This window comes from Elephas maximus, chromosome 3, assembly GCF_024166365.1.
Source record: "Elephas maximus indicus isolate mEleMax1 chromosome 3, mEleMax1 primary haplotype, whole genome shotgun sequence".
NCBI classification, from domain to species: domain Eukaryota; kingdom Metazoa; phylum Chordata; class Mammalia; order Proboscidea; family Elephantidae; genus Elephas; species Elephas maximus.
The window spans coordinates 205,508,443-205,525,601 of NC_064821.1; the positions used below are offsets into that span (position 1 = coordinate 205,508,443).

The 17,159-nt window shown below is 45.4% G+C and overlaps 1 protein-coding gene across 1 annotated transcript in view; it reads right to left on the reverse strand.

Annotated features, from left to right (window-relative positions):
* LMX1A (LIM homeobox transcription factor 1 alpha) overlaps positions 1 to 17,159 on the reverse strand; it is a 247,350-nt gene that overhangs the window by 65,990 nt on the left and 164,201 nt on the right. The window contains exon 4 of the mRNA XM_049881113.1: positions 6,119 to 6,351. Within this exon, the coding sequence (XP_049737070.1) occupies positions 6,119 to 6,351 (233 nt within the window). The remainder of the gene's footprint in view (positions 1 to 6,118; positions 6,352 to 17,159) is intronic.

Consider the following 17,159-nt stretch of genomic DNA (forward strand, 5'->3'; position numbering starts at 1 on the left):
AAGGCATGCAGGGCCCAGCTACTCTTGGACTTTGGGCTGACCAACAAGGAAAAACTGGTGAACCCAATGGATGTGATGATTTGAACCTTGGGAGAAAATCATGGCCAAGGACTAAACTTAGACATAATCTAAAATGCATCCTGGTCTTCAGGAAAGAAAAATTTTAAAGGGTAAACAAATGAACCCAAAAAAAATTAAGCAAAAAAAAAAAAAGTGAGAGATGCTAACACACAAAAGACACACTGTTGAAGAATGGAAAAAAAATGAAATCCTGGCTAGACACTTATCAGTGATCCCAAACAGGAAAAAAAAAGGAAGGTGATTTAACATAAAAAATAGCTGCACATTAAATACAACGTGGTTCCTGGAGTAGATTCTGAACAGATAAAGCACACCAGTGAAAAAACTGGGGAAAAAAAATAGTGCTGTATCAATATCAATTTCTTAGTTTTGATAAATATGTCATGGCTATGAAAAATGGTGGCATTAGGGGAAGCTGGATGAAGGGCATACAAGAACTGTCACACTACTTTTGAAACTATTCTTTGAATCCAAAAGTTTATTTCAAAATAAAACTTTTTTTTTCTTTTAAATACAGCACAGGAGGCTCTCAGATGACCTCAGATTTTAAAAGAAAATGTGAAAATAAGAGGGGTAGAAAATTAAGAAACACAACGTGGACCAGCCAGCAGTCGTCATTGCCCACAGCCAGTTCCTGAACCCGTTCTCCCACTCCAGGTCAAAAAAGCTTATGATATCATGGACTACATGAATAGAATAATGACATCCATGACAAGTGGCACTGTGCTAGTTCAGATCACAAGCAATCAATAGAATATGATATCCATGACAAGTGGCACTGTGCTAGTTCAGATCACAAGGAACCCTGGTTGGTGGTTGGAACCCACCAGCCACTCTGCAGGAGAAAGATGTGGCAATCTGCTCCCATAAGGATTGCAGCCTTGGAAATCCTGTGGGGGCAGTTCTCTGTACTAAAGGGTTGTTATGAGTCAGAATCGACTTGACAGCAACAGGTAGTTCACATCACATGTTAAAAAGTACACTCCCTTCCCCTTAAAATATACTGTAGTATTATTACAGATAGAACAAAAAGTCTCATATAAGGGATAATTGGAAGAACGGGGAGAACTAGAAAGAGAAGCCGCAGGGGTATCAGGAACTCCGCCATCAATTTAAAGGGCTGACACGTGTAGTGACAGGTTCGGTAAGTTCCTGAAAGTAGAACCTAGACCAAGCGTTAAGATTACACATGGAGGCAGACTTTGGGACTTAAAAAAACAATTCCGACAACCCACACTCAGACTTTGGGGTCAAGTGCCCCCCATCTTGGAGATACCCAAACAGAGACTACGTGAGCATCTCGCAGGAGTATGAACTGGACAACCTCTGATGTGCCTTACCAATGGCAAGAGCCTGGGTTCTCCAGTCGAGGGCAAGAGCACAGCCATGACTGTTGCTGAGTCTCTTCCTGGAGGCCATGGAATCTTGACATGTTACCCAGCAAGTCCAGAAAAGTCATCTGACTCTGGCTACAAATTCCATTCCTCTGCTTGGGAGGCTGCTTCCAGGCCCCTGGCAAAGGGACCAAGACCAAAGAGGCTGAGCCACACCAAAAAAGAAGCATTCAGCAGGTAAGATCCCCTGAGTTTGGTTTCCTATATAGCCGTGAAGGTGCCATGTGCTCTCGTAAAAGTCAGATCAGTCAGCATAATAAAACCACAGATTCTAAAGACGTAGATTTAAGCAGCCCTAGAGCTCACTGCTGGCACAGTGGTTAAGGGCTCAGCTGCTAACCAAAATGTCAGCAGTTTGAATCCACCACCTACTCCTTGGAAACTGGATGGGAGAGTTCTACTCTGTCCTATAGCATCATTATGCGTTGGCATTGATTCAATGGCAACGCGTTTGGTTTTTTTATTTAACTACATGTTAGGGACACTATAGTTCTATTAATGCAGCAAACATCCTTCTGCCTCCTATTGGCTTTATGGCCAGCTAAAATCCCCACATTAAATTTCATCAGGACAGGCCCCATTTCACACTCCTACAGTTGAGTTTTGGAGCCCAGTGGCTAGATTTCATCTCAATGACTTTGTGGTGTTCTGTCAGCATGTCAAAATCTTTTTGAACCTTGGGAGTATCAGCTGTGACACCAGCGTTCCCTGCCAGGTTTGTGTCATCTGCCAATCGAATAAATCTGCCTTCTGTGTCTTCGTCTGAGCCACTGATAAAAATTGTAAAGATGACAGGCCATTCAATCATTCACTCAACAAATACTTATCAAGCACCTACAATATGTAAAACGCTCGGGACAGAAATGAGAAGAGAAACTCTATTTCTCTTGGGACAGGTTCTAAAACTGTTTGCTTCTTATAAACCCCTAAGATGAGGTAGACTTCTTTCTGTGAAGATTTAATTCAGCTCATTAGTTATTTGTTGGTCACTTACTCTTCCCCTGGCGGCACGCTAAGCATTGTGAAGGGAACAAAGGAATTAAAAGCTAGAACCCTGGTCTCCAGAAGCCTGTCCTCTCATTAGTGAGGCAGGCTTTGGCACACGAAACATTTTATGGTGCAGAACAGCAGCATTTATATAAATGATGAAATGAGTGGTACAGACAGTAGATTTCAATATATTTGATTCTGATTCTGAAATGTCTCTTCATTTAAAGCTGTAAAACCTACCACAGATTCTCAGATTTGAAAGGGACAACAAAGGTATTCTAGTATCTTCCCTCAACCCCCCAATATTAGCTCCACCAAGCGGGGGTGGGGAGCGTCTCTCTCTTGAGTAGTTTCACTCTGTTAGATCTAATGATAAGAATGGCACTCTGACATCCCCTGTGATGAGTCAAAGCTGCTCCCTATACCTCTCTATCTATAGTATAAGCACTCAATGATCTCACTGAATAATTGAATAAATGAATTCTAATTCTCCCCTCTGAAGACAGAAAAAAATTGGCTGGGTCCAAACAGAGCTCTGGTAGTGCAGTGGTTAAGTGATAAAGCTGCTAATCAAAAGGTTGGCAGTTAGAATCCACCAGCTGCTCCTTGGAAACCCTATGGGACAATTCTACTCTGTCCTATAGGGTCACCGTGGGTTGCAATTGACTCGACGGCAATTTTTTTTTGTTTTTTTCTTTTTTTGAGTTATGTCCTTATTTGGTCTTCACTTTTCTAGTCTAAACATTTATGATTCCTTCATTTCACACAGTTATGTGACCTCCCTATACCATCCCTATCATTCATATCATGATTCCATGCCCTGACATAAAGCAAACCCTCAAGATATGTCTATTGACAATAGATAAGTGGTAACTTTGGTAAAGGGTAAAGACAGTACACAATACTGGGGAAGCCAGCACAACTTGTACAAGGCAAGGTCATGGAAGCTCCATAGACACATCCAAACTTCCCAAAAGACTGAATCACTGGGCTGAGGGCTATGAGGACCATGGTCTTGGGGAGCATCTAGCTCAATTGGCATAACATAGTCTATAAGGAAAACGTTCTAATCTACATCGATGAGTAGTGCCTGGGGTCTTAAAAGCCTGTAAGCAGCCATCTAAGATACTTCACTGGTCTGACCCCTTTGGGAGCAAGGGAGAAGGAAGAAAACTAAAGACACAAGGGAAAGATTAGTCCAAAGGACTAATGGACCACATCTACCACGGCCTACACCAGAATGAGTCCAGAATATCAAGATGGTGCTGGGCTACCACCACTGACTGCTCTGACAGGGATCACAATAGCAGGTCCCGGGCAGAGCTGGAGAAAAATGTAGAACAAAATTCTAACTCACAAAAAAAAAGACCAGACTTACTGGCCTGACAGAGACTGGAGAAACCCCGAGAGTATGGCATCCAGACACGCTTTTAGCTCAGTAATGAAGTCACTCCCAAGGTTCGCCCTTCAGCCAAAGATTAGATAGGCCCATAAAACAAAAGAAGACTAAAAGGGTACAACAGCCCAGAAGCAAGGACTAGAAGGCAGGAGGGGACAAGAAAGCTGGTAATAGGGAACCCAAGATCAAGAAGGGAGAGTGCTGACATGTCGTGGGGGTGTTAACCAATGTCATAAAACAATATGTGTACTAACTGTTTACTGAGAAGCTAGTTTGTTCTGTAAACCATCTAAAGTATAATTTAAAAAAAAAAGATATGTCTACTGAATGAATATAAGAATGAGTGAACAGAAAGCTAAAGTTTGTCAACTCTAGTCTCCAAAAGAAATGTCCAGAATTGAAAATTGCTGAAAATGTGGTCAGCAAGGAGGGCCTGTTGCAGGTCTCTTACTCTGGGCATTATACTGCTGTTAAAGCTGCCTAGACCAGCTTTCTCCATTTTTGTCTTCTTTTTTGGCAGTAGGGGTGGGTCAGGGTTTAATGATAACAATACATTAATGCTTCATACTGACTTTGTAGTCAATTAAAATCCATATGCCTTTAACACAGGGGACAACTGGATAACTTAGCAATCAAGCCCCACACAATGGTATACCAAGAAAGGTAGACCACAGCATTTATTTCCACGTGAGAAAGAATGGTATGTCCCTCTGGGTGTACTTGCCTTTTTAAGGTCATGCTGGCTTTCTGATCACCATAGCACCTAAGCCCCTTAGGAATTTGCCATATTCCAGAGAAGGAGGCCTAAGTGGGCGGGCACAGCAAGACACCTGAAGGGAAATGACAGGATGAGGTGCCCTTCTTATACCAAGTGGAGGCCATGAAGTTCGGTTTGGAATTGGGCCAATTACCCAGAAGGAGACAGTCAATGTGTTGGTGGCAGCGCTCCTGGAAAGGAGAGATTTTCCCTCAAAAAAATAAATAAATCCAGGAAAACTAAGGCCAATGGGCCCAGCAGGAGTTGAGATTGTCCTTGTGTCAGCTTGCTTAAGGCTGCAAGCAGGGTCCCAGAAGACTGCAAAATCTTCCGAGTTCACGCGGATATCACCTCATTGCGTCTCACAGATTCTTGGGGGAAAATGGAGACGCAGCTGAGACAAAGGCTGCCCTGTGTGGACTAACACCCTGGAATGGCACTCTGTGCTGAATTTGCACAGTATTGAATTAATTTAGTTTCTCTGGCATAGTGAAGCCTGCTCTATAAAATCACTGTGCCTCTCCTATCTCCCCTCTTCCCCCTCACCTCAAACACAGTGAGGGGTGAGGGCTGGGTGGGTGGTGAAGAGGAGGAATGAATACATTCTAGCTCCTTTCTTTATGTGATCTGCTAAGCCTTGGCTAGGTTCCATCTTTTGCACTTGACAGATGAGTTAAGTGACTGTGGTAGACTGAACTATTGGTTCCAATTCTTCATGCTCCTTTAATAGTATTATATATCTATACCCTGCCAGGGTTTTGTGGTGCATGGAGTGTATTTCTCCTCCCTTGACTTTGGGTGGAGCCCTGGTGGCACATTGGTTAAGAGCTCAGCTGCTAAACCAAAACATTGATAGCTCAAATCTGCCAGCTGCTCCTTGGACACCCTATGGGGCAGTTCTACTCTGTCCTATAGGGTCGCTATGAGTTAGAATCAACTCAAGTCACTTTGGTGACTTTGGGTTTGGCCATGTAACCTGCCTTGTCCAATGGGGTATTAGCAGCCATGATGTGACTTTAAGTGCACCTGTGTGATTGGACTTGCCTTCCTACACCTCCGCCATTGGTAGGAGATGATCATGCCCTGTAGCTGCTCTTCCTTAAACCTGGACCCCGGAATCAATCATGCAGAGCAGACCTGAGCATGGTCTATAGCCTGGAGCTAATCTCAGCTGAGATCAGCCAACCCTAGCTGACTTGAAAACCTTCAGACTGAAGCAGAGTCACTCCAGTTATCCCACAGACTTGTGAATAAGTGCTTAGAGTTGTATGCCCTGGACTGGGGAGTGATTTGTTACCCAGTACCATCAGGTAATAGCTGACTGATAAGAGATTACACCAAGCTGATAAAGAAAGCTCCTGAAATACAAAGAACTGCCTTGCCAGCAGAGCTGGGCTGCCCTGATGGCAGGGTCTCCAGGGAGGAAGCAGTGCAGACCACCACCTCCACTCCATTCTGCCCAAACCCCTGCAGCCCCTGCCCACCACAGGCACTCACCCGAGTCTGAGGCTGCTGGGCTAACCAGGCTGAGCAGCTCCCGCTCCTTCTCATAATCCCCTTTGCAGAGCAGCTGGCCCTCCTTCAGGACAAACTCATCGCCCTTCTGGAGCTGCCGCTCGCAGACACAGCAGCAGAAGCAGCTCAGGTGGTACACACTCTTCTGGGCCCGCATGACAAACTCGTTGGGTGCGATGGCCTCGAAGCAGCCCCCACATTTGACAGCAAACAGCCTGGCAGGGGAGAAAGTGAGGACATGCACCGTGAATAAGGTCTGGCTTGGACCCCGTCTCCCTCCAAACCAACAGCAAAAGAAGCTTCAAGCACTGGGACAAGATGCTTGGAATGAAACATAGTTTAAATTCAGGTTATTTATTCCCTGCCACCATACGCCTGTCAGTTTGTTGTACTGTGGCAGTTTGCATGTTGCTGTGATGCTGGAAGCTATGCCACTGGTACTTCAAATACCAACAGGGTCAGCCATGGTGGACAAGTTTCAGTGGAGTTTCCAGACTAAGACAGACTAGAAAGAAAGGACTGGCAATCTACTTTCAAAAAATTAGCCAATGAAAACCCTATGGATCACAACAGAACATTATCCAACTCATTTGCATTGGACACGTCATTAGGGAGGATCAACTGAGGGAGAAGGACATCATGTCTGGTAAAGTAGAAGGCCAGAGAGGGCATGGGGGACCCTTGATGAGATGGGATGGCACGATAATCACGATGGACTGAAACGTGTCAGTGAGTATGAAGAAGATGAGGTAAGACACACATTCTGTTGCATTGTACATAAAGTTAGCAGTAGTAGGGTGGACTTGAGGGCAGCTATCTATGTATCTACGTATCTATGTATGTATGTTATCTAGTCATTCCCTGAAGAGACTGAACTAAAATCAGTCAGCTGAGTTATTCTATCAAAAGTTTAAGGAAAGAAGGGTGAGAGCCACCAGAAGACGGGCATCTATACTAATGCCCTGGGTATGTTTGGTATGTTTTTTTTTATGACACAGGGTGCCCAAAGGTTGTCTTAAGACTGTCGTCAGGCAGGCTCCCCAGGATCCCTGGGGGAGCTGATTATTTAAAACAACAGTTACTGTAATAAAAAGATACCTGGGCTCACTCCTATCCGCATGTGAAAGAAAGACTGTAGCCTTAGGATGTTTTCAACAAACTCTGATGTGTAATCCAGCTTTCAAGAGTTAAGCTTGGAAAGATAAACTTCAAGAGATAAACCGTATACCAACTTCCCAGCCTTTGAACAACTGGATTGAGTTGATTCTATCTTTTGGTACTTAACTCCTATTTCATTTCATTGTCAAGAAACCACCTAAAGAGTGTCTATGTATGCCAAGCCAGAATAGTGGGTACTAGCAACGTGAAGGTGAATAAAAGAAAATCCTTTCCTGAAATGAGATCAGGCTAATGGGACAGACAGACATGCAGAAATAATTAAAGTACTGGTGGGGGGTGGGAAGCAGAAGGCTATGGGGGCACAGAGGAGGAAACAACTAGCTGTCAGGGAGCAAGATGGGGGTTTGCATTTTATTCTGTATTCGGTAAATTTTGGTCAAACCAAAGACAGGAAGGCAGGCAGGCTGGCAGGCATAAAGGGCTGGGGACAAAGAAGAAGAAGGCCTTCCAGGCAGAGAGAACAGCCTGTGCGAAGGCACAAGGTGGTGAAAGTGCAGGGTGTGCTCAGAGCACGGTGTGACTCCACCAAGTCGGGTGCCAGATGCCTTGAGTGGGGTGGCAGGTAAGGTAGGTCATGGCCAGACTGGTCACCAAAGAGATGAACATCATGCTTGCAGCAAGCAATAGGAAGTCACTGAAAGACTTTTAACATAAGAGCCATACTTTAGAAAAGGCACTCTTGGCAGTGCGAAGGGTGAAGCGGAAATGGAGTTAGAGAGTTGCAGGAGGGAGCACAGCTGAGCAGTGATACAGCTCAGAACAAATGCAGCTGCCGGGAAGCTGGAGAGCAGGTGGCAGAGCCCATAACTTGGAGGCTGGACACAGGAATGAGGAATAGGGCAGTGTGGGAGAAAGTTCCCAGAGCTGGTGTTCAGAGCAGGTGGGTGATGATAATGTCAGGATTCTTCTATACAACATTCCTGGGTTCCCGCTTCTGGGCCTGTTTGTGCCATTCCATTCTCCCGGAAGGCCCTTCCTTCTCTGGTTAAGCTACTGAATCCAACTCCACCCTCAGGACACAGCAGCTCCCATCTTCTCCTCAAACTCTGCCTAGGTCTCCCTGCCCCAGCCCAAAGCAACTGCGCTCCTCTGAATCCCTGTAACATGACTACTGGTGCTGGCCATCTAGCAATTACCTGGAGACATTTCAAGACTATAATTCAAAAAGTAGCAGGATCTGGAAGACTGAGTTCTGCTCTTAGCTCTGGAGAGACCTCAGGCAGGTTATTAGGTCCCTTTCCACCTTTGTTTCCTGGCTGGTGTTCAAGAGGTGAGACCAGACAAGCTCTTCCAGCTCTAAAAGTCCTAGGATCATTGATTCACATTGCTGATTCAAAGTAGTAATTCAATCTTGCTGTATTAGTTAACTTTTCACATGTCTATAACTTATCCTGGCAATAGCTTGTATTGTTCTCAAGAACAAGGCCTATGGAATACCCGTATACATATGATGAGTATTCAATAAAAGTTGATTTGATCTGGCCTATAGTTCTAATTTGTTCACTTGCTTCCTGAAATAACATGTGTGAAGAACCTACCTAGCGTGGGAACTGACACATAGTAGGTGTTCAATAAAGGTTGCTCCCGTTTTCCCTGCCACTCCGGATCAATAATGGTTTCAGAAAGTTGATGAATGCCTAAGATTTAAAGCAGATCTCGCTTTCTCTTGTTCTTTTTTAAATCGCCTCACAACTGCTTTTGTGAAGACCTTTGATACTAGCACAGATATAATGTACCCTATAACTCTCCGGGTATATAGACATTCATTATACTATTTACAAAATAGTTGTTTTCTTTCTTAAAGTAGTATCATAAGAGGGAAGAAACATCTCTCAGAAGCACTGTCTCTGCCTGTCCCCACATACTTGAGGAGTCACTAGACGTGGAAAGGTCAGGTGGGGGAATAGAGAGGATGGCAAGGATGGACAGAATGGCCAGAGTAAGCTCCTAGAACATGGGACTCCGCATGCCTCCCTTCTTCACACACAAAGACAGACCGGAGCTGGCTCAGAGCAGATTCAAGGAGATGTTGCCACCTTCTTTCCTAACGAGCCACACCTTGGCAGGAACCAAGACACGTGAAAAACCGAAGAGCATTTTTTTACATACAGGCCAACCAGTTTGATGGCCTAAGAGTGGCCACGCCTATCTTAAAAGTTCATTCACACATGTTGTTGTTATTGTGTGCCACCAAGTCGACTCCAACTCATAGTGACACTATATAACAGAGTAAAACTTCCACATAGGGTTTGCTATACACCCGCTCATTTACTCATCGATTATTCTCTCCCTTTATTTATTCAGGAGCACCCACTGTGCACCCCACAACACATACACTCCACGTCTTAACAGGGAGGGGAGGAAAAGAAGCCACTACCCCGGCAGCATCCATGTACATAAACAAGTCTAAACAGTAAACCAACGGCTGCAGAGTCAGCTCCAACTCACGAAGACCCCAGGGGTGGCAGAGCGGAACTCTGCTCCGTAGGGTTTTCAATAGCTGATTTTTGCAGAAGTAGATTACCAGACCTTTCTTCCAAGGTGCCTCTGAGTAGATTTGAACCTCCAACTTTTCAGTTAGAGGTTGAGCACATTAATTGTACCACCCAGGGACTCCTAAACAAGTATAAATTGAATATGTTATGTGTCGGGCACTGTTGCAGGCACAGGAGGATATAAGGCAGTCTCTGACCTCATGGAGTTCACATACTAGTGGGAGAGATGGTAAACAATAATATCTACCTTCAGGAATTTACCTTTAGGAAACAGAACAGGACAAAGCAATATCCCATGAATACAAAATAGAGTGGCATAAAGCTGTAGTCTATAGCATTTAATCACTTCCTGGCTCTAAAACCGTACTGGCTCATAACTCTGAGCCTTTCCATGTGCACAGTGGGTTTATCTTGGAAGCTTCCTTGAAGAAAGAAAGATGATTGAGGGTGGAGAGATGAGGAAGATAAGGAGGGGTTCCCAAGGAGGCGTTACACACAGATTGGCCCAAGAAAGACAAAGGCCATTCAAACTCGTAGAGTGAAGGAAGCCAAGGCTTGGAGAAGAGAATGAAACCATCTCCCATGAATCCACTAGGAAACAGCCTACTGGGTCAGCGGCCAGCCTGGGGGTGATTCCAGCACAGCTCAAGACTGGAATTGCATGTGTCGTCTCACTCTCAACAGGTCTTGGGCCACCCCACCAAGCTTCCCTGCCCTGACATCAGGAGTATCTCAGAGGTTCTTGAGATGCCTATCCCTTGCTCCTCACCTGGGGGCCAGTCCAGGGGCTGATATGGTTCTTTTATCACTAACAATGTGTGCTACAGCAAACAAAACAAAACAAAACAAAAAAACTCTGAGTACTACCACTCCTTCCACTGCTCTTTCCCTTCCTTCAGCTGCCCAGCATGGTTTTTCTCTAATGTCTGAACCTGTGGGCATGCCAGTCCCTTGAGTATTTGAGTATTTACTCTCCCAGCCCCACCCCCTGTGCTAGGCGCTGTGCATTTGGCAGAAAATCCAGCCAGTTCATCCCTGGGCCCCCGTCCCTAGTCACTGTTTGCCAACCTGAGCAAACTAATCAACACTCTTCCAGGAGCCGGTCAAAGGCCCTTTGTCCAAAAGCCCTCCTTCTCCTCCCCTTCCCCTGGAATGAACTGTTAAACAGACTCAAGACAAACGCTCCCAGGGAGTCAACAAGCACTTGAGAATCCGCAGCAGCAGGTGGTACCATCTGTGCTTATCTAACTTCTACCCTGTTAATCTCCTCCTCTTTTCTGCTCCCTTCTTAATTTCATCCCCCACTCCAAAAATTTCCCCCGAGTTGGAGAAGGGAGGGTTGGGGCAACCTCAACAAAGACGCCCGCCATGTTGACTGAGTAGCGGCTGGAGGAGGTGGTGGGAGGTGCCTGGGCTCAAACCCTGAAATGCTCATGGTCAGTGGGAATTCCCGAGAGAGGGCAATAGTCCTATTTCTCTCCATTCTCCCATCAGCTCTCCCTCTGTGAGTTCTGCTCAGGTCAACCTCACCTCACCACCTTGGCTCTTGTTACCCTCACTAACCCCAGAGCAATTCAAGGAGAAAAAGTGTATGCCACCCACCACCTGTGTGCCAGATGTGTACACAGCTGTACGGGTACCACTGTGGACCCAGCTGCCACTACGCACCTCCCACAACTTGTTTTCTCTAAGGCTCAGACAAGCAGAGAAAGGGATTTGTTGAAAAGTCCAGGTTGTAATTAAAATACAGCCTGTCTCTTTCTAATGCCCTGGATGGCTTCTCCCCCATGGTTACTTCCCCCTCTGAATGCTAATGAGACCGCAGCACTCTGGATTCAGAGCCTGGCAGACTGGCTGTGCCCTGGAAAACAAGGCAAGGTTTCCAGAAATGTCCAGCTCTTCTAGACATATGGGCATGGTTTCTAGAGACGTCCAGCTCTTCTAGGTACTCGGGCAAGGTTTCCAGAAATGTTTAGCTCTTCTAGGCATATGGGCCAGGTTTCCAGAAATGTCCAGAGACATCCAGCTCTTCTAGGTATATGGGTGAGGTTTCCAGAAACGTCCAGCTCTTCTAGGCATACAGGTATAGTTTCCAGAAATGTACAGCCTAGAGGCGTACAGATAAAGCTCAACGTTTCTCTCCATTAGGAATTCTCCTATTCTGGAAGCTCTTTGAATGGCGCCTCATCTCCTCTCTGCGTCTCAGTTTCCTCACCTGTAAAATGGAGGAATAGTATCCACCTGCATCTAGTGCAGACTCTGTCCCACACACTAAGCACTCATATGGTTGTCCTTCCCCTGTTGAGCGTCCTCTGTAGGGAAAGTGCTGGGGATACAGTGATAAGGCTGAGCTGCCCTCAGGGAGCTCACATCCTCTGGCAGGGCCGAAAAAAACAAAAAACAGTTGCTACTGACTCCACCCGACTCATGGCGACCCTATGTGTGTCAGAGTAGAACTGTCCTATGAAGCACAGTTTTCAGTGGATGATTTTAGAAAGCAGATCCTCAGCCCTTCCTCCCAAGGTGCCTCTATGTGGACTTGAACCTCCAACCTTTTGGTTAACTGCCGAGTGCCTTAACCATTTGTACCACCAGGGGCCTCCTTCTGGCAGGCTCTAAAGGAATGGTCACAGTAGGGTGTGTCAAGGTAGGTACGAAGGAAAACAGCCAGGATTGGCACAAAGGAGACAGCCATCACAGCCATCCACTCAGCTTAGGCTTAGGGGGTCACAGGCTTTTTTGTCTTCCCCTTCCTCCTCCTTCTCTTCGGCCCCTCCCACTCCCTCTGCCAGGGGGCCGTAGAGGCCAGATGAAATCCATTCAATGCCTTGCTTATATCTTGTCTTGCATCCCCAAGCTCTGCGATGCACAACTTTTAGTTGGGGTGACAGGGCCTGGGTCTTCAGGCTCTGCCATTTCAAGCAGCGAGACTTGGAGCACAGTACTTAATCTTCTGCGGCCTCTGGTTGCTCAGATGTAAATGGCAATAATGATGCCCATATGCCTGGATTAGTGAGGATTAAATGACACCACATATGTGTGGAGTACTTTGTGACCATAACACAATTTTAGGTCATTTTTATTTGCCCTGCCTCTGTCTTTTGACCCTTGTTTGTTTATTTATTTATTTATTTATTTATTGCCCCAAAGGTGGCCCTCAGTGCTTAAGAATTTCTTGAGCCCTCTCCTAAAAGAGGAAACCCTGATGGCATAATGGTTAAGAGCTGCGGCTGCTAACCAAAAGGTCGGCAGTTTGAATCTACCAGGTGCTCCTTGGAAACTCTATGGGGCAGTTCTACTCTGACCCATAGGGTCACTATGAGTCAGAATCGACTTGACGGCAGGGGGTTTTGGTTTGGGTTTTCTCGTAAGAGAAAAACCAAACCCGTGGCCATCGAGTTAGTTCCGACTCATGGCGACTGTATATGACAGAGCAGAAACTGTTCCATAGGGTTTCCAAGGAGTGGCTGGTGGATTCAAACTGCTGACCTTTTGGTTAGCAGCTGTAGTTTCCCCATAGCTCTTAACCACTGTGCCACCAGGGCTCCTATGAGTCAAGAATCCACTCGATGGCAACGGGTCTGGTTTTTGTATCCTAAGGGAATACTTCTTTCTCAGCAGTGTGAGCCCAGCTCCTCCTGGCTTTGGCATCTGTATAAGTTCACCCCTGAAGATGAAGAAAATGACCACAGCTTTGACCCGGGAGGTGCACTGCTCACAGGGCTGCTGGGCAGAGCAGGGCTCTTTAGACAAAACACATCCTCTCGCCACCGCAGGCCACAATGATCCAACTGAGGCAACATTTCTTATAACCGACCTCCAGCCACCCTGCTCTACGCTGGGTGCCCTGTGGGAAACCAAAGAAGAAAAGGCAAGGTGGCCTAGTTTAGGAAAAGAGCCTAGGACTTGAGTCAGAAGACCGAGGTGGAAGGGTTCTTCCTTTCATCAAGGAGCCTCAGAAGAACCACTAGCTTTCCCTGGGCTTCGGCTTTCCTATCTTTAACATAAAAGGGTTGCCCTAGATCAGTGTTATATCCACAATATCCACAACTCCTTAGAGGCTGAAGAGGGGGTAAGTTGTCTACTCCCCATGTTTCCTCACCCACCCCACACCCTCCGACCAGAGAAGCCCACTCCACCAGGACCCAATCCAGGTCTCTGGATGGTGTCAGCAAAATGCTACCTTGCTACGGTAATTCTTCAAACAAAAACTTTTCCACAACCATAAAAAAAAAGAAAAAGTTGCTGTGGAATCAATTGTGACTCATGGCAACCCCATGTGTGTCAGAATAGAACTGTTCCATAGGGTTTTCAAAGGCTGACTTTTGGAAGTAGATCGCCAGGCCTTTCTTCCAAGGAGCCTCTGGGTAGACTCGAATGTCCAACCTTTTAGTTAGCAACCAAGCGTGTTAACTGTTTCTACCACCCAGGGGCTCCTTCCAGAACCACCATATCATTCATCTATATGTCAGCATACATATATATATCTATGTTTATGTATACATAAGGAGCCCTGGTGGCACAACAGTTAAGTCCTCGGCTGCTAACCAAAAGGTTGGCAGTTTGAACCCACCCAGCGGCTCTCCAGGAGGCAAAGGTTACAGCCTAGAGACCCTGTGGGGCAGTTCTACTCTGTCACATGGGGTTGCTATGAGTCAGAATTGACTCAGTGGCACACAACAACAAATACATAGACACACACACATATATGTGTGTATATATATGTATATATACATGACAAATGTGGTCATATATATACACACATATATATGGCTATGACCAAAGAGATAATAAATACAAACACGCACACACAAGCTAAGACCAAAGTTAGATTAATAGACAGACACACATATACAGTCATTTCTAGAAAAGATTTAATTTGAAGAAAGTATTTTCCTTCTAATGCATGTTTGAAACCCACTGGGCTAGATAATTTCTTACGTCAGTCCCGTTTTTAAGTTTCATGCTTTTACTACAGAGTTAAGTAGACTACTCTGTAGATAAAAGGACAATAATGTTTCAAAAGCAGACATAAAACCTTACTGCCTGAGAAACTACTAGAGAACAAGCCTAAGGCAACCAACAAAGAGGTGCAGAATTCAGAAAACAGCAGCACACCATACTGAAGTACGTACAATACAATAGCAAGACTGTCATGGGCTGAAACACTGTAGGGAGAAATGGGTTTTGGTGCTGGTTGTGTGGTCTTAGGAGACCCACTTCACCATTTTGAACATTGAGGTCCTCATCACTAGAATATATTTCAGCTCCAAAATGATATTTCTGCAAAGGAAAAGAAGCTTGTGCAGGACAGAGAAAAGGGGAACTAATCTTTATTAAATACCCACTCAGTGCCAGGAGCTGTGGTATTCCTTTTATTCATTACCTCACTGACCTTGTGGAATAAGAGTAAATAGAACTGTTTTATGAACTCAAAGAGAATCTCGCCATATTTTGGCTCGGCTTGGCTCACAATGACTCTGCTCCGCAGAAGAGAGAAACTCTGGGTCCCCTTTTTCCATTTTTCTCCTATACACTCTCTATCTAGCACTATTTCCGTAGGAAAAACAAGCACACAGATCAAGCAGCTAAGATGGCTGCCTCAGCTCATGAGAGGGTTTCTGACAGGCCCATTGCTTTAAAGAAGGTCAGGAGACTCTGCTGCCTAAAGGGAGGTGAAAGACAAGTTGATTCCTTCAGGCAAATCAGCTCCTGGACCCCAAAGTACCTAAAAGGAACCCTGAAAGAGGTCTGTCCTCTGTGGATTTGTGTTAGGAACAAACACTGCCTGGGAGACCCTCTTTGACCTAACACCAAAAACTCTAAATGTTGACTTTTTGAAGTCTACACTGATTTCAAAAAGATTGGGAAACAAGACAATTTTTGGTGGAGCCTCATTCACTAAGTAACCTGCTGGGTCACCATTTTCAAGACCTAGGCTGAAATCTAGACCAGTAGGACTGGGGTTGAATACAGGGAGACCCGAGAAAGCCCAGCCAGAGAGCAGCGCAAGACGCCAATACGATGCAATCAAATAAACCGAGGTCCAGGTTCCTACTCCACCGCTTACTATGTGACCTTGATCAGGCTACTGAAGCCTTGGTTTCCTCTTCTATAAAATGGTCCTGATGAGAATTAATGGAACTAATGCATGAAAACAGTTTAGCATAGTACTTGGCACATGGTAAATCTTCAATAAAATAGTAGCTACTACAATGGTGATGATGACGGTGATGATAAAGATGACAGAGAAAAAGATCTGAGAATAAAATACGAGAGAGAAAGCAGTAAAAAAAAAAAAGATAACGAATCTAGTGGCTGGGAGAATTGGAATTAGAGATAGGAGCACAGGGAAAGATGGATGGGGCATGTAGTTCAGGATCAAGGCCATGAAAAATGCCAGAAGGTCAGAGATCAGCTTTTCGGTGATGTTGGTTGAGGGCATGGGGCCAGGCATAACAATATGAAGAAGCCAAGGAGAGTGCGCCAGGCCTGAGTTCTCACCTGTTATGATGGATTTTGTCACTAGCAGTGGGTTTCATGCCAGGATTTCAGGCAGCCTATCTATACATGACTGATGTAGATTTGCCCAACTAACCCACAGTTCTAGCATTGTTGGTTGCGATGTTTTCTTGTTTCACATAGCAAAGACAAAGAGGTGAACAGAGACTTCATTTTCTTTTAGCGCTGATATGCCTGACTTTTTGACCCACGAATTCCCATGTCTTCCTCCAAGCCTCCACCCTACCTGCCCCATCTTCCACTGGACTCTAGCCATCCCTACATCTACTTTCCAGGCTGATGACACAACTTCCCATATACAGAAATACAGCAGAACATGGCAGCTTCGTGCAAATCTAGAACTATCCCAATCCCAATTCTACAGCTTTGAGACCAATGAGGACTGATCAGGACTGTAAGGGGACCCCCATTACGACACTTCAGAGGGTATGCTTAGAAAGACCTAGATTTTCATTAGCCTTGACTTAGCCTCCTGAACGTTCCAAAGGAAGCCACTCAATGCCTCCACACCATAGACAAATAAGTGGAAGGATGGAGGACAAAAATAAATAAATAATAAAAGGGAAAGAGAGAGAAAAGCCCCAATTCCAACTTGAGGTCAACTGGCTGTGTGCTATTTTTGCCCCTCCAAAATAAGAAATCAGAGCCACCTTTAGTGTTGGAAAAGAGGCTACTACAGATCATGGCACCTTTCCACAGATACTACCAATAGTTTTGATCAGGAAATGAACCCTCTGGTTTAGAAAGTTGGAGCGGGTCTTGGGCTGCTCTTTGACAAGCAGGAGGAATCTGTGTCACTCAGTTTCCACCCTATCCACCAGAGGGCA